Source organism: Vicugna pacos, chromosome 11, assembly GCF_048564905.1.
Source record: "Vicugna pacos chromosome 11, VicPac4, whole genome shotgun sequence".
NCBI classification, from domain to species: Eukaryota; Metazoa; Chordata; class Mammalia; order Artiodactyla; family Camelidae; genus Vicugna; species Vicugna pacos.
This window is the reverse complement of record NC_132997.1, coordinates 87,050,423-87,072,910: the sequence shown is the minus strand read 5'-3', so window position 1 is coordinate 87,072,910 and position 22,488 is coordinate 87,050,423. Positions and strand designations below refer to the sequence as shown.

At 36.0% G+C, this 22,488-nt stretch overlaps 1 protein-coding gene across 3 annotated transcripts; it reads left to right on the top strand.

Annotated features, from left to right (window-relative positions):
- Positions 1-114: 114 nt before the first annotated feature.
- On the top strand, positions 115-20,688 carry DCLRE1A (DNA cross-link repair 1A). Of its 3 annotated transcripts, none has more exons than XM_072971921.1 (10): positions 115-214; positions 700-1,833; positions 3,679-5,373; positions 7,050-7,183; positions 8,237-8,355; positions 11,388-11,528; positions 13,057-13,202; positions 13,987-14,141; positions 18,930-19,071; positions 20,106-20,688. In XM_072971921.1, the coding sequence occupies exons 2-10, from the start codon at positions 1,347-1,349 to the stop codon at positions 20,264-20,266; spliced, it is 3,180 nt and encodes a 1,059-aa protein (XP_072828022.1). In that variant the 5' UTR covers positions 115-214; positions 700-1,346; the 3' UTR covers positions 20,267-20,688. The 3 variants fall into 3 exon arrangements, with proteins under 3 accessions (XP_072828022.1, XP_072828021.1, XP_072828023.1); XM_072971920.1 differs by lacking the exon at positions 115-214 and adding an exon at positions 367-554; XM_072971922.1 differs by lacking the exon at positions 115-214 and having other exon boundaries at positions 582-1,833.
- Positions 20,689-22,488: the final 1,800 nt, after the last annotated feature.

The following is a 22,488-nucleotide window of genomic DNA, read 5'->3' as shown; positions in this document are numbered from 1 at the left end:
CCGGGCCAGCGTTCCAGAAGCGCTAAGAGAACCATTCCCCTAACCTTCACTCTGGAAATCAGCGGGGTTTTGAACTAAAATAAAATAAATCCGTAGGACGTAAAAAGGCACGAACTGTTTTTTTCCTTTTTTGAAAAAATCCCCCTTTAGACCAGATCAGCCGATTCGACACAGCACTGGTAACGGGAAGTTGTTTCCCGCCACGACAGGAAAGGTAAAGGAGTAGGCTTTTTTAAGTTGGGGGAGATTAGCCAAGCGCTTTGGCTTATATAGAAATACAGTATTTTGTCACCCTGCGGTGCTGAAAGTGCGGGCGCGAATAGACTGTCAGCCGAGCGGGAGGAGGGGGCGCGAGGGGAGCGGAAGCAGCTGGAGCTGGTCCCGGGGGGTGAGGGTGGCAGGTGGGCGGCGGCGGGGATCCCAGAGGACCCGGCCTCTGTCTTCAGAAGGGGAGGGCGCTGATGGCTTTTGGGGAGCTGTGCTGGCAGGGACCCCTCATTGGCGCTGCAACTTCCAACGTCCAAAGAGGAGGTTGAGCCGGTGGGAGGCATGAGGCAGGTGAACCTTGGCTTTGAGGGCGGTGGAGAGAGGGCTGGTGGCCCCCAGGCAGAACACCTCTGCGGTCTGGAGTGAGGACTGTGGGTGGCCTCAGTGCATGCACAGCTTAACATCTTTGAATTTTGTTTGTTCATTGTGCAGTGTTTGTTCATTGCTGATAGAAGAAGATACCGGACTGACCCGGGAAACTGAAGTTGTTGAATATCCACGAGTCACGGATAAGGAGAATTATGTTTTTTTGTGAATCACACACATTTGATTATGGTGTGACTAGGGTTACTGGCAAACAGAGGTAGCCATTAAGTGTTTGGAGCACCTGCTGAGCCAGTTGCCCAGGGACTGTGGTTGGATTTGTGAATTATTTGGACAATTGTTCAGTTGAAAGAGAACTGACAGGAGCTTTATAACAATTTTACAAAGCTCCTTCTAAGATTAAATTGTTAAACCTGTAGTTCCCATTAATGTTTAATTTTCTAAGTATTACTGAGTCTTATTTTTATGAATCAAGTCCTTGAAGAAGCCAGGGTACCTGAATGAAGTATACACAGTGGGAAACATCAGATGCTGCCCCTGTGGTTGGTTGTCTTAATGTTATCGTGGCATAAATGGAATGGCAAGTGTTCTTAGGTATAGAGTTTGTAGTTTGTCAGTATATTCATTACCAGAGCTTTGGATTCCCGTCAAGTTAGTGGGTTTTTTGTTACTTTTTTTCTCAGCAAAAGAAGTCCATTTGAAATTTTTGTAACAAGAAATAGACCCTCAATTTACTTAAGAGTAGTGCTTCTTTGATGACTATAAAGCATTTTGCCATGTTAGAAGACATTTTTTTGGAAGAAGACATCTGGGAGTACAAATCCAAAAGAAAACCGAAACCACTACATTCAAATAATTGCTCCGAGAATATCCCAAAATCTGTTGAAAAAGCAACAGATGGAAAACACCAGTCAAAACGAAACAGAAATAAAAAAAGAACTGTAGAAGCTAACGAGAAGGCGAAGGCCCCTGAAATGTGCCTTGGAGAAACAGCCAGCCAGACTTCTTTAGCTTCTAGTCAGAACTCTGATGGTGAGGATGGTGTTCAGCAGTGCCAAGACCAGGAGACCACTCCAGGAAAGCACAGCAGGACTCAGAAAAACAAACACGTGTCTCCAAAGATCCGGCCAGTGTACGATGGATACTGTCCAAACTGCCAGATGCCTTTCTCCGCCTTGCTGGGTCAGACACCTCGATGGCATGTTTTTGAGTGTTTGGATTCCCCACCAGTCTCTGAAACAGGTAAGATTACAGAAAAGATAGTGGCTGTCAATAGTCGACAAGACCTGCATTAGACCAGACATGCATCTAGTGAAACAAGCAATGGTAAGCAGTAAACCAAAAGAGAGATGAGACACTGTAAGTATAAATGACTTACCCTAGAAGGGAACAAGGTAATGCATTTTTACCTTTCTTGTGAAATGGTTTCATTGTAAAGAATGTTGCAGGCTTGAAAACAGTTTCAATGCATTTTATTATTCATTATAAAAGTCCCTAGATACCTCAGTTATTTTTCATAAATGTTAATTGAACACATACTATGCTAGATACTTTCACCTGTGTAAGGTAGGTTGTATTGGCATTTTATAGATGAGGGTTCTTAAAAGTTAAATAATTTGCCCACTGTATTATCTTTTATGAAACAGACTTTGCGAGAATTATGGATGTAGTTCAGTCTTCTGAACATGGTTATGCTGGAGTCATCATGCTAATGTACAGAAAGAACTGGGAATGAGTGTCAGGTTATTATGATCCTAATAAATTAAAATATGCCAAATGATAACTGAAATAATGTTATGTTTTTGTCATCTTTTAAAATATGTAATACATGTCATGTTTAACATGTTGAAAATCCTAGTTGAAGTATGTGGAGAATGGGTTGTTATGGTGATTTGTATATTTTAAAGTTATATACACAATACATAGATTTTTAAATCTCAAAGAATTGAAATTCAGTAAAATAAAAATAATACTAAGGATGGCTTTCGTGTTAACTATGATTCAGAGGACATTTTATTATTAACCTCTAGTTATTTTGAAGTACTATATGAAGATGCAAAATACCTTAAAAAAATTGGCACTAGCCTTTCTTATAAAAGGGAAAGCCTCATCAAATGCTAGTAATTTGCTTTTAAGTGGCTTAAAAATCAGAAGTTGAAGTTGGAGTCCCATGGTGAGAACTTCAGAGTGAAATGTCTTATAGATGAAGCCATCTCAAAGGGATTTTTCTTTTGTTGTTTTTTTTTTCACCGATTAAACTCCTTTGAGTAAAATCTCAAGTGGATTCTTCTTGAATTGAATTCTATTCTATAGCATATACTGTTATGAAGTGGTTTTAAGTTTTAAGCAATGGAGTCTTCCAACTTAATGTAACATTGGTGGAAGAAATCATTTTTTGATAAGCCTGGAAATTAACGTGCAAGGGGATATGCCAAGGTGGCTTGCAGACTTTCTCAGTCATAATGTTAGGATGGTTCCAGATTATTAAAGCCTTATTATTAACCAGCTTGTCAAATTGCATTTCTTAGAGTATTAGCAGCTATAACTAATTAAGATTATTGCCTGCAGTTGAATATTAAATAATGGAACCTGATTCAATACTACAATTGTCACAAATTCATGTTGCCTGATAAGATAAAAATTGGGGTAGAACTTTAGTCTGTGAGAGACATACCAGTCGTCTCTTTATTGCCTGAGCAATAGTGACTTAGTGAAACTGAGGGTATCAATTTGTAGCACCTGTTTGAGAAACGCCTGGCATAAGCATGACTTGCATTTTGGAGGAGCTCATATTTGTGAAAGTTGTTAGTGGCGAGAAGAGGGTGTTAGTCTTAAAATTGAGGGGGGGGGAGATTATTTGAAAAGAAACTGAAAATTGAGTATTTGATTTAAGAATATTAACTAGCACCTTGCAAAACCATACTGGATTACTGTTATTGTATAGAGATAGATATTGTCCTGTGGCCTCAAAGTAGGCCTGCTGACTTTCCACTTAAATGTTATATGTGCTAATGCTGTTAATTTATAGTGCTCAGCTTAGTCTGTGCTTTGATCCTGTAATGCTTTATTCTTTATTAAAATTTGCAGAGTGTCCTGATGGTCATCTGTGTACTTCAACGATTCCTTCTCACTATAAGAGATACACTCACCTCCTGCTAGCTCGAAGCAGGGCTAGTAATAGTCCTTTTAGCAGTCCATCACGTGGGTCAGGTGGGCGTTTCAGTGAGACTAATTCAGTCTCTCTGTGTAGCCCGGAGGAAAAATGGTCTCTGTATCAGAAACAAACGGACGACGTAAAAAATGTTTCATCTGATCCCTTGTTGGTGACGCAGTGTCTAAGAAAATCTCAGTCTCCAACTGAAACTGATAAAAAGATTTCCTCCTCAGCAAATATCCAAACTTCCCAACCAGCCCCGCAATTTACAGAACTTGTTAATAACGACAAACTGGTAGGAGTTGGTTTCCCGCTTGCTGAGCAGTTAGACAGCCAGAACAACTCAGAACACATAAATTTGCCATTGCCAGAAAATGACTTTAGCAACTGTGAAATCTCCTATTCTCCACTTCAAAGCGATGAAGAAACTTGTGATATAGATGAAAACCTGGATGATTCTCAACAGCAAGTATTTTTTATGGAAAGCTCTGAAGATGGCAGCTTAGAAGATGACAGTAGCTCGACTTTGTTGAAAAAACTCCATGATCCCTTCCTAAAGGACCAGGAGGACAGCTGCCCCGAAGTGGATAGCTTCCTAACTCAGGATAAATACAATAAAGAATTGTATAAATGCAATACTCTGAATGATTCGTCTCAACTTACTTTCCAAAACAAGAGTATTCTTTCACGTGAGAATCCTGCATATACTGATGACGATTTTATGTTGTTTCCACCTGCGTTAGGAGGGGTGTTTACCTCTCCTGGTTATCAGGCCACCAAAGCAAAACCTGATGAGTCAGCATTTCACTCATCTCAATCAAGTAAAAAGAAACAGGTCACTGAGCCATCAGCTGTTTGCAATCAGATTTCTCTTCCATTACTTAAGAGTAAGGTGTCAAAACCTTTTGAAAGCCAGGGAGGAGGGTGTGGTTCTCTCCACCCAACCCAAGGTAAACGTAGAGAATTATCAAGTAGGAATTTCAATGCTAAGAACAATACTAACTCAGGATGTTTCTGCAGGAAGGCATTTGATGGTTTGCTAGACAGTAAAGATACGGCTTTAAATACAGAGACATTGCCTAGTACACCTACTGCTGCTAAGTCTTTGAAAGTATTGCCATCTGGTCCTAAGCGTGGTGCAACACCCCCTTCTGCAAAGGTAATGAAGCAAATGGATATAGGTGTGTATTTTGGACTACCCCCCAAAAGAAAGGAAGAGAAGTCACTGGAGGAAAATGCATTAGAAGAGATGAACTTAAATGCAGTTGTAAGTCCTAATGAAAAGAGGTCCCGGCAGTGCAAGAGGAAAGCAGAAAAATCTTTAGGTGATTTAGAATTAGAGGCAAATAATTTAAGTGAGAGTCGGCCGTCTGTGGAACTTTCTAGTAAGAAGTCACAACATCAAAGAAAGAGACTTAAAAAGTCAGATTCACCACAGGAATCAGTACATCAGAAGAGCTCAGATCACCTTATTAACAAGACAGAATCTGGAAAAGTCAATTTAAGTAAAGACAAAGCCTTCAAATCAACTCATGAGAGACTGCAGAGAAAGAGGATGAAAACCCCGGAATCAGATCATGCAGGAGAATTAAGAAAAAGGACATGTCCGTTCTATAAGAAAATCCCTGGTAAGTTGAAATATCAATGCTTAGTATATCTGCAGAAACACAGCTTTTTTGACTTCATGTTCATTGCCCATGTTGTGTGTGTGTGAAAGGCAATTTTTGTGTTCTCTTTTGCTTTTTAAACCTTATTAAGCTGTAATGTAGTTTGTTTGTTTGTTTGTTTTCTGCCTGTTTATTCTTTGTGTTCCATTCAATTCAGCAAACTTTTATTAAACATTCTGTGTACAAGATACTACACCAGTTGGGTAGATATTACAGATTTGACAAAGATTGGAAAAGATCAGCTTAATACGGAAAAAGGAAGGGCTCTCAGTAAGTAACTATGATAAAAGGCAGTGACTAAGCACCTAAGAAACGCAAAGTCCTAAATAGCTTCAAAGAAGGAAAACACAGGTTGTACGAGTCATAATAAATACCAAACATTTTAAATCATAGCATAACTTAGTTCCTCAACTTTTTCATATCCTTGTAATTTCATGCCTTCATAGATGAGTTAGTAGAGACATGTATAGTGAAATAAATTTTATTATTGAAGAAACCAGTCATTCTTCTTCTGCAAAGAATATAGAACTGCCAGAATACACTTGGTTTCAGAAAGAAGTTTTAAAGTGCTTTTTTGATAGTCTAGATCTATAATTTGTTCAAGACATTTATGTAAAGAAAAGCCTGTTTGTACATTGTAGCATCAGTTCTGTCTTTTAATAATTGTTTCGATTAGTTTTCTGTATTTTAAGTGAGCCCCAAACAGTAGGCCATGTGTTATAAGCCTCAATAGGATTGTGGAGGTGTGCTTGCAAACACAAATACTTGTGTTTCTCTTGTGAACAAATTTCAGAATAGTTTTTTTTTTTTCATTATTGCTCCTCTAGGGAGTCTTTTTAGGCATGCTTTTTTTTTCCTTCATTTTTCCTTCCTTCTCTCCACCTCCCACAATGAAATTCATATATGACAGATTATTATTCTACTGTGGCCCTTTGGAGGGCCAATAAGATTACTTGGGTCTTCAACCATTTTTACCCCCTTAGAAGCAAATCACTATTGCCCCCATTAAGAATTCATGTTTTTTAAAAAAAAGTCACCATTTTCCTTTAGCTGCTTTGCAGAAGTAAAGGATTTTAGGTGCCCAGTAAGTATTTTCAAAATATTCAGCAAAACAAAGAAGTCATTGGTTTGTAGCTTAGTATTTTTTTTGTACAATTATTTATTTAAAAAAAAAAAGCCTATACTGGGGTAGTTAGTAGAAACTTAACAAGATTTCATCTCTGATATCACCTTCTGCTGAATTTATGTGGTGTAGATTTTTATTTTTATTTATTGTTTGTTTGAATTTTATTTTATTGAGTTATAGTCAGTTTACAATATTGTGTCGATTTCCAGTGCAGAGCACAACTTTTCAGTTATACATGAACATACATATATTCATTGTCGCATTCTTTTTCACCGTGAGCTACCACAAGATCTTGTATATATTTCCCTGTGCTATACAGTATAAACTTGTTTATCTCTTCGATATAAACCTGTCAGCATCTACACATGTGGTGTAGATTTTAAAATTAGATTGTAAAGTTAAGTTGGAAATGAGATGTAAAGCTGTTGGAGGGTTTGCTGTATGAGCAAGTTGGAAAGCTCTTACTGCGTCAGCTGTCACTCAAGCGGCTGTGCTGATGTGTTCGTTGCAGGAACTGGCTTTACAGTCGATGCCTTTCAGTATGGACACGTTGAAGGTTGCACAGCCTATTTCCTCACACATTTTCATTCTGACCATTATGCTGGATTGTCTAAAAACTTCACGTTTCCAGTTTATTGTAGTGAGGTAAGTTTTAGTATTCTAAAATTCTGAATTGGGAGAATGCAGCTAATTTCTAAGCAATTCTGGTATAAAAAGAATAATTAAAATCATCAGACCCATCACTCTTCCTAGAAAAGATACGACAAAACTGATTCCACATTGAGACCTAAAGTTAAATGAGTTGTTGTCAATAGTTACAACAGATTTTTTGAAGTTTGCTTCATTATGTGAAAACAGTAGATAAACCACATCACGACGTACTAAAACCCCTAAGTTTCATTCAGTAAACATTTATTGAGTGCCTAAAAAAGCGATTCAAGGCAAAACCCCTAACTTTTAGGAGCTTACAACCGTCAGGAGACACATTCACAGATAGGACCCCGATGGGATCAGTAGAAAAGTGAACAGAATGCCTAGAAGTAGAGAGAAGGGGTTTTACTCTGTCCCAGGCTAAGGTTAGAGAAAGTTTCATGGTGAAAGAGAGAACCTTGAATCAATTATTAAAAGGTAAGTACTTTAATGCCTACTACTGAGGGCTTTGGCTGGAACTTGATTTAACCCTCAAGATTTCTTCCATCGTCCTCTTTTTATTAATGAAGTAACTGAAGTTGGGGGAAGTTGAGTGGTGTGCCCCAAGTCCCAGAGCCAGAATTTGAATGCAGGTCAGTCTGATTCCAGAACCATTCCAGGTGGGGAGAGGAGCTTGTGTAAAGGCACATACACCTAGGAAGCACGCCTGTTCCAGGGACTCCAGGTAATTCAGAGTGGCTCCACACAAGACAGGGAATAACAGGCGATAAACCACAGAAACGGGCAGGGGCCAGATCACAAAGGCTTTTGTGTGTCGTGCCAGGGATGATGGACTTTTCACAAGTGAGTGACAGTCAGAGACAAGTGTTTAAGCAGAGTTGTGACACAGTCATTTTAGAAGTTCCTCCCGGCATTCTGGAGGGTTTATGTGAATATAAGTGGGCGAACAGGGAGATCACCAAGATGCTTGTGTTCTAAACTAGATATGAAATAAAAGGCTTATTTAGTGTTTTAATGTATCCATAATAAGCACATCCTGTTTTGCAGATAACTGGCAATTTGGTGAAGAGCAAACTTCGTGTGCAAGAACAGTATATCCATGCATTGCCAATAGATACTGAATGTATAGTGAATGGTGTCAAAATTATTTTGCTAGATGCCAATCAGTGAGTATTAAAGTTCCCTTATTAATAGCCTATTTTTAAATATTCAAAAGGAAAACACATTGGCTTAGTTATTTAAGAACTTTTTTATTGGAACTATTATGCTTCATATTTCTTAAAACTTGAGTAAAACATGCTTCTCCTTTTGAAAAAAAAATAATGTACCCAATTGCAGAATCAAAGATTAAATGTAGAGAGATTTTCTTGTTATCTAATTCACTTGTAAAGCAGTTTAAATTACTGGGCTTCACATGACTCCCATCTTATTTTTTGCCATTGTGCCATTTTCTTTAATATCACTTACATAAATTAACAGCTTGTACTCCATTCAGATACTAGAGGGGTTATTTTGTTTTTTGCCTTTGAAGAAAGCCTTCAGAAGTTTGATACCAAAGACTGGGAAGATTTTTTTCCTTGGAAATTTTCTTTTTCCCTCACATTTTTTTTTAATGTAAAGTATTGTCAGTATTCACGATGCCAGAATGTAACCATCACCTATGCCTCTTTCCACTTTTCATAGAACGTTAGCCTTATGTACCATAGAGATCATAGATGCCTAGAGAATTAAAATTAAGACTAAATCTAGGTCTCCTAAAATCCAGGCCAGCGCTGTTTCTTCAGGTTGTCTGTAAGTTTTTGTCCGCTAACTTTGCTGCTGTTTCTTTTTTTAATAACCAATTATGACAACTCAAGTTCTGATTTTTTTTTAGTCAATTTGAGGTATCATTTGCATAAATAAAATGCACCCATTTTAAGTGTTTGCTGAATTTTGACAAAAGCTCACACCCATGCAATTCCTTCCACAGTAAAAATAAAGAAAGTTTTCCCCACCCCAGAAGGCTTCCTTGTGCCCCTCCCAGTTAGTCCCCAACCCCTACTCTGACCTAGGAAGTTACTGGTTTGTTTTCCGTCACTACTGGTTAGATTTGTCTCTCCTAGGATTCATTTACGTGAAATCATATTAGTATCCACTCTTTTGTGTCTGGCTTCTGTCCCGCATCATGTTTCTGAGATTCATCCATGCTGTTGTGTGTTCCTCTTCATCGCTGAGTAGTAGCTATCGTAAACAGACGGTACAGTCATTTTATCCGTTCACTTCTTGATGAACAACTCGTTTTTGTTTATTGACTTTGTATCCTGAGACCTTGCTAAACTTGTTCATTAGTTGTAGTAGGTTGACTTTGTAGGTTCTTGAAAATTTTCTACGTTTACAATCATGTCATCCACAAATAAAGACGATTTCATTTTATTTCCTACTTTCCATTCAGAATGCTATTTTTTTCTCTTGTGTGTTGTCCTGGGTCAGAACTTCAGTACAATGTTGAATAGGATTGAATTGAGTTGGAAACATCTTGCCATTTTCTTTGTTTTGTTTTTTTGGGGGGAGTAATTATGTTTGTTTATTTATTTATTTATTTAATGGAGATACTGAGGTTGAACTCAGGACCTTGTGCATGCTGGGCACTCACTCACCACTGAGCTATGTCCAGCCCTTCTGTTTTCTTGATCTTAAGGGAAAATCTTTCAGTCTTTCTCCGTTAAGCACAATGTTAGTGGGTTTTTCATAGATGCCTTTTATCAGGTTGAGGAAAGTCCCCTCTATTCCTAGTCTGCTTGGAGTTTATAATCATGAATGGATGTTGAATTTTGTCAGATTTTTTTTTTGTCATCTACTGAGGTGAAAAAACAATTCTTCTCTGTAATATTAATGTGGTAAATGACAATGATGGACTTAATTGAATATTAAACCAGCTTTGCATTACTGGGGTCAATTCCACTTAGTCGTCATATATTACCCTTTTAAAAAATATATAGCTGGATTAAAAAAATTTTTTTTCAGGAATTTTTTTTTGGTGGGGGGTGATTAGGTTTATTTATTTATTTACCAGAGGTATTGGGGATTGAACCCAAGATCCTCTACCACTGAGCTATACCCTCTGCCCCACCCCGAGCTGGATTTGATACGCTAATATTTGGTTAAGGAATTTTGTGTCTTTTTCATAATGGATATTTATCTATAGGGTTTTTTTTAATAATGCTTTTGTCTGGTTTTGATATCAATGATGTCATGAAATATTACCCCCTCCTCTAGTTTCTGAAAGATGTCATGTAGTAATTGTTATTATTTCTTCCCTAAGTATTTGATAGAATTCCCCAGTGAAGTCATTGGGGTCTGAACTTTGGGGACAGGCAAGTAAGGGGAAATTTTTTCATTACAATTGTAATTATTTCTTATGTCCTCCTAGAATTCCAAATGAAAGTTCTCTGTGTTTTGACAGTAATTTTCAAACCCTGTTGTGTCAGGGGTCCCCAGTACCACCTTGAGGCTCAATGACTCACTAGAATGACTCACAGGACACAGAAAAGTTGCAATATTTGTGATTTTATTTTATCACAGTGAACAGACACAGATTAAAAGCAGCAAAGGGAAAAGGCTAGTGGGAGTGAATCTAGGAGAAACCAGACGCCAGTTTCCAGGTGTCCTCCTCTACTGAAATGGCCCAGTGTGCTTTAATTCTCCCAGCAGCAGCGTGTAACAACACATGCGATGTGTGGCCAACTAGCTGAGCCTTGGTGTTCAGGGTTTTTATTGAGGTTCAGCCAAGTACACATGCAGCACCCATGTGACTGACCTTGGCTACTTGGACTCCAGTCCCCTAGAGCAAAAACAGATACTCTCCATGGATCACACTGTTAGCATCAACTATCTGATCAAAATAGTAACACGTGGCCCAATGCATTGGGCATACAAAACACTCCTAGCAGGCAGAATATTTCAAGGACTCAGAACTCACCTCCCAAGGACCAGCCAAGGAAGAGTCCTAAAGACAGGCCTTTCCTGGGGGCATGTGGAGTGTGAGCGGCCCTGGCCTGCTGATTAATCCTTTCGTGCACACCATTTTTCTGTGTCTGTGACATAAATGTCGTCGTGGTCGGCTAGTAACGTGTGTTAATTGGTTGATATTGCAGTGAGTATTCTCCCGTCAGATGCTTTGCCTGTATTAAGAATATTCCTTTGAAATGTTTGTGTTCAGCTGTCCAGGAGCCGTCATGATCCTTTTTCGTCTGCCTAATGGTCACGTCATATTACACACCGGAGACTTCAGAGCAGACCCCACCATGGAGCGTTCTCTTCTTGCAGACCATAGAGTCCACACGCTGTACTTAGACACAACGTAAGAGAAGCTTTGTTTGTGTGCTTCCTTTTTTCCACTGGCAGCATTTGCCTGTATGGTATGAATAATTTGAGCTTTTGTACTTTCCACCAATCAAAATGATGGCTTATCAATCAATTATCATGTAAGTTTATTTGTCAGAGGAATGCTGTATGAAAAAATATATACTTGCTTAGGAACAGATTTGAGATTACGTGTCTTAACTGACTCCAGCTCAATGTTTTTGTAATATCCTTCTGAAAATATAGTGTATGTGAGAATCTTGTTACTAAAACAAGAAAGAAAAATTGGGGAGTAAACTTTAGGAAAATACTCATTAAAGTTACCTGTTTAAAGTATCTGTGTAGCTATGCAGTATAATTGTGAAGAAAAAAAAAACAGAATGAGATTCTGTGTCTGATCTGAATATTCACAATTATTTTGCTCCTTTCTCCGCAAGATAATCTGTAAGTGACAACTTTAAATTCCCAAGTGCTATACGCATAAGCCATTTTCTTTTTATTATGTATTAAAATACCTCATCAACTTGTCAGAAATTATGTTAACTATTTCAAACTGTTTCAAGAAGGAAGTGAGTTTGGAGGGCATATTTTAGTAAAAGATGTCTTTTCACATCCATTTTTCTAACACTGTAGCTAATTTTCCATTCTTTTACATGTACCTTAAAATACCAGGTGAATTATGAAAACAATACTTTAAAAAAATTTTTTTGTTATTTAATTCTATTCTAAAAGCAACTCTGAATTTCCTGGTGAGTTTTTATAGGAGAAAGAACTAAGTTTTACCTGTCTTCCTATGACTGACCAGAAAAAAAATTTTGAAAATTAGGGAAAATTGATATTTTTTTGATGTTTGTACTTTATGACTTTTTTGGTAAAAAAAGTGCTTAATTTTCATCTCAAATATATGTGACAGTAGTCTTAGGGTTAATTTTTCATTGGGTGTTACTGTATTGAGGTAGTAGACCTACCTGAATCTTCTATATTCCTGTAATACTGTATATATTTCTGTATCTCCTAAGAGAAGATACCAAACATGTGAACATTAACTGATTTAAAACTACTTCACTAAATTCATGTTCAGTTTCATTCTTTTGAAATATATATATATTTTACTAAATAAGAATTCTTTAGTCTGAAGTTCACCGCATCCATAATATTTTCTTTGATAGGGATTGAAAGTTAAAAAAAAAAAAAAAGAGAGATTTTAAAGTTTGTAATTCATAGCTAAAACAGCCAGCTAGCCAGAAAGTATTCCTGAAGGGGGAAAAAAAAAAGGCAGTTTCTTGGAGGGAGATAAAAGAAATACAATGAAGAAGGTATATTGAAAATGTATAATTCCATCATAAATAATCAATAGCTGGTGACAGATGTCTTACCCACAGGCCCTGGTGAGATAACTGTAGTGTGTTCATGTATCTTTACTGCTGTTGCATGTACTTTTGCTGAAGCTTGTTTTGTAAAATAGCATCCGACTTCGTGCCATGGCTTTCTTGTGGTTCTTTTAGTAAGTACCGTATTTCTTACAGGTATTGCAGCCCAGAATACACCTTTCCTTCTCAGCAAGAGGTTATCCAGTTTGCCATCAACACTGCCTTTGAGACTGTAACTCTAAACCCACGTGCTCTTGTTGTCTGTGGCACGTATTCTATTGGAAAAGAGAAAGTCTTTCTAGGTGGGTGGTAGCTGTATCTAATTTGCATTAATATATTATAAAGATCAGAATCTTTTTGCATAAAGCCCTTTCAGTCTCTGTTCTTGTACTTGATATTTATTTCCTGAAATGGTTCAATGTTACCTTTGAAGTTGAAGAAAAATTTGAGAGTTTGACTCGTTGAAACTTTGAAAGGCTTAGCTTAATGGAAACATTTGATAAATGTGTTTATGGTAGCCTTTGTATCTACAGGATGATTGTAGAGCAAAAGTCCGTGCTACATTAGGGTTTTAGTAAACTTTGAAAGATGACTAGTACATAGTTGTGTCACTGCATTCTTTGATGATAACCATCAGTTATTTTAAAGAACAGTTTTAATTTTTGTTCCTAAATGATTTTTGGATATGTAACTGTAGTTTATCTAGACAGTATCATACTATTGTATAAAATACTTTCCACTTTTTCTTAACTGTGGTCCCATAATGTCAAACATTAAGATTTAAAATGATAAAGCCAAGGTTTTAGCTCCTCTAAATTTGTTTTTTCCCCTCCCTTTACCCCTTTCCATACATTTTTTGCAATTTTTAAAAACTAAGTCTTTAAAAATAAATTCTTGGCTTTCTCACAATCTATTTCATGTAGTTAACAAAGAAAATTATTCTACCTTTTTGAGAAACTATGGCAGAAGTATGAATGTTTTGAATTTCTTATTATTTGATAGATTTTTATTTTAAAGTTGAATGTTGCAATTTTTTTTTTCCTAAGCTGTAATTTTACTATTTTTAAACTATTCCTTTGTCTGTAGCCATTGCTGATGTTTTAGGTTCAAAAGTGGGAATGTCCAAAGAAAAATATAAAACATTACAGTGCCTCAATATACTGGAAATGAATTCTCTTATCACTACAGACATGTGCAATTCACTGGTTCACCTTCTCCCAATGATGCAAATTAATTTCAAGGTAAGCATTCAAAAGATACGTTTTTTTCAGGCTGAACTAGAAAAGACAGTTTACTTTCTTTTTTACTTTCATTTAACATTTAACTTAAAGGAATTCAGTTACAGTGGAGTCACCTATAGTAAAGTTTGCCATAGGAAATCTTTTAAACGGAATTTTAAATGTTTTAAGTTTTTGTATGTGTGCAGCTGTGTAGAGTAATTCATATGCCCACCAGGAGTTTAGGAACTAGAGAACAGTCATAGAGGAAGAAACAAAAACAGAAAAGTACGCAGCTCTCTGGTCATTCAAACCTTCTGTTACTAAGATTGTTTTCTACTTCTTCCTGGGAAATGAGTGGAGAATGCTACGGAGTTCTTTCTTTTTTTCATGTCTTTTCTTGAGGTCTGTTCTGTATTAATATTAGTATAACGCTGATACATGTTGGAAATATACTTGTTGGGAGGATTAAATGACATAGTGGAAATACATCTTAAGAGGAAGTTCTAGTGTTAGTTCTGAGGCATAAATTAAGATACATATGATGTGACCTTCCTGTGATTTGTGAGGGCTCGTTTGTCAGATTTATTCAGATACTAAGATTCCTTCCATTTACTAACATTTTGACACTTAGCAATGGAATACATCAAAACTGTATTTAAAACAATTCAGAACATAGTGTACACCAAAAAAATGTATTTTTACTTCTGTTATAATGTTTATGAAATAACTTTTGTGGAGCTTTTTGAAATAGCTTAGGGGTGTTGATTACTGTGTATGCCTTATAAATAGTAACACTTATGTTGCTTAAAGAAAATGAGTATTTTCGTTCTCTCCCTTGAGTAAGGAAATGCTAACTGGTATAACTACTCCTTTGTTCACGAGATTATGGTAAAATTTTTATGGCCTATTTTCATGGATATATAACTCATAAAATTTTCAAGACTAATCAAATCGTAGTGCTGTCCATTGGTGTTTAAGCCGGCTTCGCAAACATATTTTAAATTTCAGAGGCTCCAGTTTGCATGGAGGCTAATGAGAATGTTGACTGATCATCGAATGAACACGATATCCTGAGGAGGGTATAGCATATTTTTGTTATTTTTATTTTACAATCTTTTTTTCTACTAACTTAATTTGATTCGAACAAATTATCCATTTAGTGGGACAGTATGAGTGGGGAGTCAGAATATTGTGGAAATGAACAGATTAGACCTTTCCAGGCTTAAAGAGTGTTTAGAAGTGTCGTATGCTACAGAGAGTGCATTCAAGGAAACAGTGGCCTGCACGAGAACCCATTCAGTGAAGTGATGTTGGAGGAAGCCAGAGGCAGCAGAGGGCTAAGGAATGAACAAGAAGGTATGCAAGTAGTCAAATGAATGAGAAGATACACAAATGGCCAATAAGCACATGAAAAGAGAATCAACTCTGTTAGCCATCAGGGAACAGTAAATCACAGCCACAGTGAGATGCCACTTTACACTCACTAAGCCAGATAAGATAGACAGTGCCAATTGTTGGTGAGGATATGGAGAAACTGGAACCCCCGTTCATTGCTAATGAGATTATTAAGTGGTGCAGCCGCTTTAGAAAGCAGTTTGATCATTTCTTTAAAAGGTAAACATGGAATGACTATATGATCTGCAATTCCAATCCTAGGGATGTGCCCAAGAGAACTGAAAACATGTCCACATAAAATCTTCTACACAAATGTTCATAGCAGCATTATTCATGGTAGCAAAAAACTGGAAACAACTCAAATGTCCATCAAATGATGGATAGATAAACAAAAGGTGATGTATCCATAAAATAGAAATATTATTTGGCTGTAAAAAGGACTGAATTACTACTACATGCTACTTCTTCTGTGAATGAGCCTGGAGAACATGCCAAGTGAAAGAAGCCAAACATAAAATGCTACCTATTGTGTGATGCTGTTTGTATAAAATGTCCAGAATAGGTGAATCTGTGGAGAGAGTGAGGAGCTTAGTGGTTTCCAGGTCTCAGGGGAGAGGGAATGGGGAGTGACTGCTCATGGGTACAGTGGGGTTTTGGTTGAGGGGTTGATGAAAATGTTCTAAAATTAGGTAGTAATGATGGCCACACAACTTTGTGACCATGCCTACAACCACTCAACTGCACACTCTAAAAAAAACTGGCTGTTACTTACTTTAAAGACAAAAAAAAAGTATCTGAAATCATTAAGTCTTTATTATTTCCATTATTTGTCAAGTGTTGTTTGTAGTGTTCAGTAGCCCTTCCCCTGCCTCTGTAAAAGTGACCAGATATTGATGACATTTTTGACGATTTCTTATCTTCAAAACACAGATTGGAATAGAAGCAGATGGTTCCCATGAGGCTATATTTTAGTTAGTATTCCAAACCAACTTTTTACCAGCCAAAAATAGTTTTATGGTATCAGAGCTAATGACTTTTTGTGAAAATGTAAACCTGATACAATTGTCAGGGTTTCTAAGGAAGGACTTAGAAGCTCTGTAAGGAATACCATTCATGCTTTCTAGTTCAACATCCCAAGTTCACGTGTGTAAATATGTAGTTGACTACCACCTCTGATTTAAACCTGGTTGACAGATGTGGTAAAACATTATAACGATGTTGTAGATAATTATCTGCACAATGAAAAAATAATTTAGTGGCATATACTGAAAGCATTTTTATCACAAACTGATAATCAGTAAACAGAGAGACAAATCATGGATCAGGGACTTCATGTTGACTAAATCATAATGAAATTCCTCATGGTAGTATTTCTGCAGTTGTGGTTATTGAATGGTTAGTCGTTGTTGGCAGTCTTTTCTGTATGTTTGGCTTACATGATATGATATATTAATTGATAATGTCCTATGTTTTGTTTGTGGCACAGGTTGATGATGCTTTTGTGGTAACTAATTTGTCTCGTGAAAAACAGGAATTACTTCTCATTGGATTATTCCAAGTGTTTTTACTGAGACAAATAGGAATGGATGAGTTTGATAACCTGTATTGAAAGTTGGACTCTCAGTTTGTAATATTACATGGGTAATTGCTCTAAACTTACTTCCTTTTCTTTGTGAGGACAGGGGAGGAAGATTAGTAATTAAGAGAGTAGTATTACATTAGACTAAGCAAGCCAAAAACCTGAAAATTTGCAGAGCCAGGGATATGGTAATGAAAACTTAGTTATATATGTATAACTTAAATTTTTTTAGAGGGGCAGTAGTTGATAAGACATATGACTGTTTAATGGAAGGAATACAAATTAATAAAAGATCATTATTTGATACAAAAGGGAAATCCAAGGGTTATTATTAATTCACCAGTGAAATATTAATGCCTGATAAACACACTAAAATGTTCAGCCTCTGAAGGTAGTTATAAAGAAAAATTAAAACAACAGTTATGTATTGTGTTCTATCAAATAGGCCTATTTTTAAAAAAAGGTAACAGTCCTATGCTGAGATTCAGAGAAATTGGCACTCTTCATCCACTTGAATAGTAATAGAAATTATGGGTAAATCCTTAAAAATTCCATTTCTAGGAATTTATACTAAAAATAAGTCCTTTGTGAAAAGATCAAGCTATAAGGTTCCTAGGTACTGATGGAGTAGATGATGAGAATTTTAAAAAGTTTAAGGGCAGATGATGATGATTTCCATTAAAAAAAAAAAAAAGACCCAGAGGTGCTGTATACTGATGTCTTCTTCTTAGACCGTAAGCTCCCAGAAGGTAAAGGCTGTGTCTCACTGACCACTCTGACATCAACACTCAGCGTTAATACTGAAACAGATATTTATTGAATGGATGAGTGAATTTGTCTCTGTGATTCCTTCAGAAATTCATATCAGCATCTTTTAGAATAATTCAATAGTTCAGAGTATGTATAGGTAAAGAAGAAAAAGAAGACTTTTGGAAATCTAAGGTGGCCCTAAGCAGTTTAGGAATTTTATTATTTTAAATAAAAGCAGAAATTTTAGAATAAATTTACACTAAGCCTTTGACACTCTAAGCTTAGTCTTTAAACCAAAAATATTAGACTTTGTTTTTGTATCTCTCATGCCATTATTATCTTTATCTGGATTTCTCTTATCTTTTAAAGGCTAAACTTTGACCATTGATTTTCTAAGAATCTTACTTAATGTCATCATTTTGATGACCTTAGTTTGGAAAGTTTTATTCCATTCAAGATTTATTAGCATATTACTTCCATAGCAACATGAAAAGTTTTGAAATTATTCCAGTTCATGTATAAAGGGTGAAAAGGAGTAAACATCTGGAAGGAGAGCTACAGAGCATTTTAGAATATCTGTCTGTGCTGAGTATAATGCCATTCTTATAAAATTATTTCCATCTTTCTATCCATCTGTCAATCCTTTATTGGTGATAGATGCGTGGGCATATGTTTGGACTGATGGTACCAATGTTAATATCAGTATCTCTAATAAAGGTACTAATAGATACTTGTATCTCTAATATCCTAATAATAGGATTTGGAAAGGTGTTTGAATTGTTTCTTTTTTTGGTGGCTATCCGAATTGTAATTTTAAAATACGTAATTACTTATCTTTAAAGTTGCCTCATCTTATTTTTTTCAGACTGTACTTAAGCTTGCTTAGCTAAGTAAAGGGGAAAAGATTTTTTTCCCTTGAGTTTATTTTATTTTTTTGGAAGCACAGCACTAGGTTTTCCAAGTTAATGTTTACCAAGTGAGAACTCCCCATGACCGTGCCAGTGTAACATCTTAATCATTCTGTTTTATTGCAAGTCACCTGTCTTCACTGACCATTAAATAAATATCCTATTTTTACTTTACAGGGTTTGCAGAATCATTTGAAGACGTGTGGTGGGAAATATAATCAAATTTTGGCTTTTCGACCTACAGGATGGACGCACTCTAATAAGTTAACTAGTATAGCAGATGTTATTCCCCAGACCAAAGGAAACATTTCAATATATGGTATAATTATTAAATTTTTTTCCTCTTAATGTTTGTAATTACTTTACGTTTTTTTAAAAAGCTGTAAAATTAAGATCCAAGGAAAAATGGCACCAAAGTATCTTTAGCAATTTAACAGTTTCAAACCACTCCATGTTCTCTAAACCTATATCTTTAATCCTTTGTAAACTCATAAAGGAATATGCCGGTAGTAAATAGACATTGACTACTACAGATCATTTCATATGTGTGACCAGTGATACGCAGGGGAGATTGTAGAGCTACTTTAAGGGAGGGGTGGTTAGAGCCATTGTGCCCTGGAAATTTAGGTGATGCTGAAACACTGAGAACAGGAAGACAGGGGATTGGATGTGGTGATACCAGAAGTTGCAGGCTTGACTTTAATTTTTTCATCTCTCAGAGGAGATCTACCATTGTCCTCAGAAATTGGATTATTAGAACAATAGCTAATGGAAACATTTTTGGACCCTAGTTTACCCAAAACAAGACCCTTTCTCCCTTTCTCTGTCATACTTGATCTTCAGTAAAGAAGATAAAGGAATTTTTAGGATTTAATGTTTTTTCCTTTTGATGTGTGCAAAGCTTAGGGACTGAAATCTACTTACTTGCTTTGGAAATCAAGAATTCCTGCTTGTTACTCTTCAAATTTTACTCATATTTCTTCCAGAATTTTCCTTAAATCAATAGCTGAGCAAAATGCTTAAAGGGAATAATTATTTAAAATGACAAGCCTAATTATAAATTTTAAAAGTCTAACTATAAATAAGAACCTATAGAAATGCATATGAAGTCTCTACATAGAAAAGTGATAGATTTTTTTTAGTGTCCAAAATGTTTATGTCATTTTAATATTTTAATCTTTATTAATTGTAAAAGATAGTAGCTAATTTTCTTATCAGAAAAAAAGCACCAAAGAGTTTTTGACAAAAATACTCTGGAATGCTTTCTTTTTCTCTTTTATTTTATTTTGGGTTTGTTCATTTCTCTTTATAAATCTAATTTGTAGTAGGCAATAAATATCTTTTGTGTTACAGGGATTCCTTATAGTGAACACAGCAGCTACCTAGAAATGAAACGTTTTGTGCAGTGGTTGAAGCCACAGAAAATCATACCTACCGTGAATGTTGGTACTTCGAAATCTAGGAGCACGATGGAGAAATATTTTAAAGAGTGGAAATTGGAAGCTGGATATTGATGTTACCTTAGAGGACTCAGAAGTAGTTAAGTAACTTAGGCCTAGCTTGTTAGTAGTTAAATTTTTTTAGTGTTATGAAATACGCATTATGAAGGTCGCTCATGTAGCTTATTTTCTCGTTTACACTTGAATAACATGTTCCTGGTGCAGGGCACCCGTCAGCATCATCAGTGATAACCGAGACTGGTCTGCCTAGCGCCCCTGGTTCTTGCCCCTCCCAGTAGGGGCATTGTATTCTGCACCCAACCTTAGGAGGGGAAATGGGCAGGTTCGGGGACCAAAGGATTCATGATAATGGATAAACTAGATCGAAAGTATTATATGTAAGTACTTATGTATCTTCAAAATTATTTAATATAGAGCATATTTTATGAGATAAAACTTTTATATGATATGCATACTTAAATAAAAAAATTAATCTTAAATCTGCTATAGTGTTATTTGGTTTTTAGGATTTATAACTGTGATGTTTATACAATTTTATAAAATTTCAGTGAAAATAATGCGACATTTGACTCTGAAGATGATTCAAAGAGCCTGGATAATCACCCAATAAAAAAATTGGGTGAATGATGTTTATCTAAGCTGTTTACTCAAGATGTCAGATAACTAAAGGTTTAGACTGCAGTTTTTTTTAAGTGAAGTTATATGGTTTATTTATGAATCTTGATCTCTCCAACAGAGATCAAGTAGCTGATCCAAAATGAAAATTTGGGAAAATGCGTGTTAAAATTCTATGTGGTTGAAATAAGAAAATATCTAGCATAGTGAATATGTGCATACCTGTATATGTGTATTCTTGCATTGCCTCTAGCAATGAAGTTAATTGAGGGATTTCTTAATAATTTTTTAATGGAAAATTATTTTCAGTTATAATTTCAGTCACCAGACAGATCATATTCTCCATGAACTTTATTTTCATAAGCTTGGATTTTCCTTTGTTACGGAGGTAAAGGTAATAGGGATCACATTTAGGGGAGGAAAAGTTTTGGGGCACATTAGTGATAAATCCAGTGGCACTGATCTTAGAAAAATTCCAAATAAGTTATTTGAAGTCAGCAAAATCATAAGTTAATAGTTATAGATAATGGAATGGTTTCGGTATGAGAATTGCTTCTAATCTGAATAGTGGGAAGTTTTTTTAACTTGGTAATCATGTCAATGTGCTAGTCATGTTTCATCTTTCCGTTGGTTTCTACCCCTTCTCCAGAAAGTAGACCTACTCTCTCTCTTTGCTTAGGAACTCAATCCCCCATGATTTCACAGTTCCATTTTTGGTAAGCCAGAAATAATCTATAAAACATTGTTAGGGAGTGTACTGAGTATGCAACACTAAGTATAACACAAAACTATTATTTCCTTAAACATTCAGAGCTGGACCAGAATTAGGACGAGGCAGGAAAGATGCCTACGGTGCAGAATGTAAAGAGGCCAAATTTAAAAGTCCTTTTTAAGGCTGATCCTGCATTTGCATGACTCTGAGAAAAAGTACCTCCTTAATTCTGTGCTGTGAAACTTCTCTAGGGTGATACCTCCCCCTAGTCCCAAGCCCTGATTCACAGCATCTAATTGTTGTTTTACAGCTTTGTTGAATGCAAAGTGCTTTTCTCAATAAAATATTGTTATAGCTTTGTTTTTAACAAACAGTGGAACATAAATATTATAACCTGAATTTAAGAGAATACATTTTTCAAGAATTTCCAGATTCATCAATATAGAGCAAATGGTTCTAGTTTTTCTAAGCACCAAAACTCAGATTCCTTTGAGATCCTTCCCCCAGGTATTGTAAACACCCACATCTTACTCATTTTATGACCTGGTAACTTTTTCAGTGTCTTGTCTGGTCCAGGGGCAGTTCTAATAGATGGTAAATGATTGAATGAATCTTGAATAAACAGTGAAAAAGCCATCTGCAGTTCTAAGAATTTGACTTCCAAACTACTTCTACACATTTTCCTCAGGTGGAAATAGTTTGATTCCTGAAGAACCACTAAAAATAGAAATATATTGAACACTACTACTCAGTTGATTGTTTTGATATATTAAAATGTCTGTTACTTCAGTGTAGGAACAATTTAGAGAATAAACCTTTTTTTCTGGTCAAGATCCATCACTTTAGTTTATTTGTCACTAAAGTCAGACACTGAGTATTAGAATGTAAGTTCTTGAGTGAGGATTAAATCAATCAACATTATTTGTTGATTAAGTGCTATGTGCCCCAC

Bases quoted from the DNA above. Each gene is read 5' to 3' on its own strand.
- DCLRE1A (XM_072971921.1), top strand. From the start codon at position 1,347: ATGACTATAAAGCATTTTGCCATGTTAGAAGACATTTTTTTGGAAGAA. The intron at 1,834-3,678 runs GTAAGATTACAG...TAAAATTTGCAG, and splicing joins CCCACCAGTCTCTGAAACAG to AGTGTCCTGATGGTCATCTG. The intron at 11,529-13,056 runs GTAAGAGAAGCT...TATTTCTTACAG, and splicing joins ACGCTGTACTTAGACACAAC to GTATTGCAGCCCAGAATACA.